Below are 2083 nucleotides of genomic sequence, written 5' to 3' on the forward strand. Positions count from 1 at the left end.
TCGATCGACACTCTTTCGTTGTCAACATACTAACCGTTGAGTTAAGCGGTTGAGCTCTAATGTATCATGCATGCAACAAATAGGCATATATAGATATTATAATCTCCAACACCTGAATTGTGGCCCTGCATCTAATATCATTTCCAATCAAGTTACATTTACTATTTACTTCGCTTGTTACTATTGCTATTTCATTCAAACATTTACAACTCTTAGAATTAATAAACACTAGATTTAATTGTTCCCTAGCTCCTCGTGGATTCGATCCGTAAGTACTACATTTGAACCTCTTTTGATGAGAGTAACACTCCTTAGGGTAATTTGAGTTGTATCACTTCGCCACAGACACTGATCTGATCTCGTGCCTACTACTGGCCGAGGCAAACAATGAGCTCCTGATGATGAATAGTGAAGCTAGACCAGCTGGAACAGCAGCATTACCGGAAGCCAATGACGTTGAAAAGAAAGATCCCAACGAGTGCAACTATGTCCAGAATAATAAGAGATCACACGGCAAAGGCCGAGGTGGATACAAAGGGCGTGGCCGTGACAACTACTCGAACGGCCAGACAACTACTCGACCGGCCGGAAAGGAAACCACAATAACTGTGGTCGTGGTTCCAACTATGGCCGTGGCCGAGGCAGTTATGGCCGAGGTCGAGGCGGCTTATCCAAACCGTTTTACTCGACCAAATCCGTTTGTCAAAGATGTGGGATGGACAACCATTGGGCCAAGAATTGTAGAACTCCTAAGCACTTATGTCAGCTCTATCAAGAGAGTCTCAAGAACAAGAACCCGGAGGCTCACATGGTCCATGATTCCGGATATGATGCTGATGATGATTCCGACTTTGCTAACAATGACCTAATGGATTTTGAGACTTCTGATTGTCTCAAAGACTAGATTTCGACATAACTTGTCTTATTGCTTTATGATTGTTTTGGTGTTTTTATTTTTATTGTTGTTTGGTGTTATGACTTTTATAATAAGAAAGTTTTAAAGTTTTATAAAGTCTCTGAGATTAGAAATCTTATTACTTATAGAATGAAAGATGAAATGAGTATACTCGTGGTGGATAGTGGCACAAGTCACACAATACTTAGAGACAAAAGATACTTCATGAATCTCAATATGCAAAGTGCAAATGAACACACCGTTGCGGGTGTAGCCAGCCTGATTGAAGGTCACGGCCAGGCCTATGTATTGATGCCTAAGGGCACTCATCTAGAGATCAAAACCGCCTTGTATTCCCCAAGCTCAAGAAGAAGCTTATTGAGTTTCAAAGACATAAGATTGAATGGTTTCCATCTTGAAACATGGGAAGAAGGAAATAAAGAATTCCTTAACATAATTTCGATCACCAAAGGCAATAGAAAGATCCTAGAGACCATACCTGCAATGTCTACTCGTTTATACTATGCAAAGATCAGTATGATCAAGGCTAATACCTGCAAAATTTTCACTCTATGGCATAACCGGCTTGGCCATCCCGGTACTAGTATGATGCGAAAGTTGATGATGAGTTCACAAGAGCACACATTCAAAGGAGTTGTCCCATACAATCTCACATGTGCAGAATGTGCACAAGGGAAACTCATAACAAGGCCATCACCAGCCAAAGTTAATACAGAGATCATAAATTTTCTGGAAAGGATTCAGGGAGACATATGTGGACTAATACACCCACCTAGTGGGACGTTTAGATACTTCATGGGCCTGATTGATGCATCGACCAGATGGTCGCATGTATGTCTACTATCCACACGAAACTTGGTTTTCACGCCTGCTTGCTCAGATAATAAGACTGAGAGCACACTTTCCAGATTTACCTCTAAAGACTATACGTCTAGACAATGCTGGTGAGTTCACGTCCCAGGCGTTTAATGAGTACTGTATGTCCATGGGGGTAAGAGTAGAACACTCCATGGCACATGTACATACACATAACGGCTTGGCCGAATCCTTCATTAAACGTATCCAACTGATAGCCAGACCATTACTAATGAAGTCTAATCTCCCGGTATCAGCATGGGGACATGCGGTTTTACATGCAGCAGCGCATCAGGCCATCTAGTGAGCATA

The 2083-nt window shown here is 41.8% G+C and overlaps 1 protein-coding gene across 1 annotated transcript; it reads left to right on the plus strand.

Annotated features, from left to right (window-relative positions):
• The first annotated feature begins 401 nt into the window (after nucleotides 1–401).
• On the plus strand, nucleotides 402–904 carry LOC125598986. The gene is made up of 2 exons (XM_048772652.1): nucleotides 402–740; nucleotides 788–904. Exons 1-2 carry the CDS (start codon nucleotides 402–404, stop codon nucleotides 902–904), a joined length of 456 nt encoding a protein of 151 aa, XP_048628609.1.
• Nucleotides 905–2083: the final 1179 nt, after the last annotated feature.

Source organism: Brassica napus, unplaced genomic scaffold (genome assembly GCF_020379485.1).
Source record: "Brassica napus cultivar Da-Ae unplaced genomic scaffold, Da-Ae ScsIHWf_1817;HRSCAF=2453, whole genome shotgun sequence".
Taxonomy (NCBI): domain Eukaryota; kingdom Viridiplantae; phylum Streptophyta; class Magnoliopsida; order Brassicales; family Brassicaceae; genus Brassica; species Brassica napus.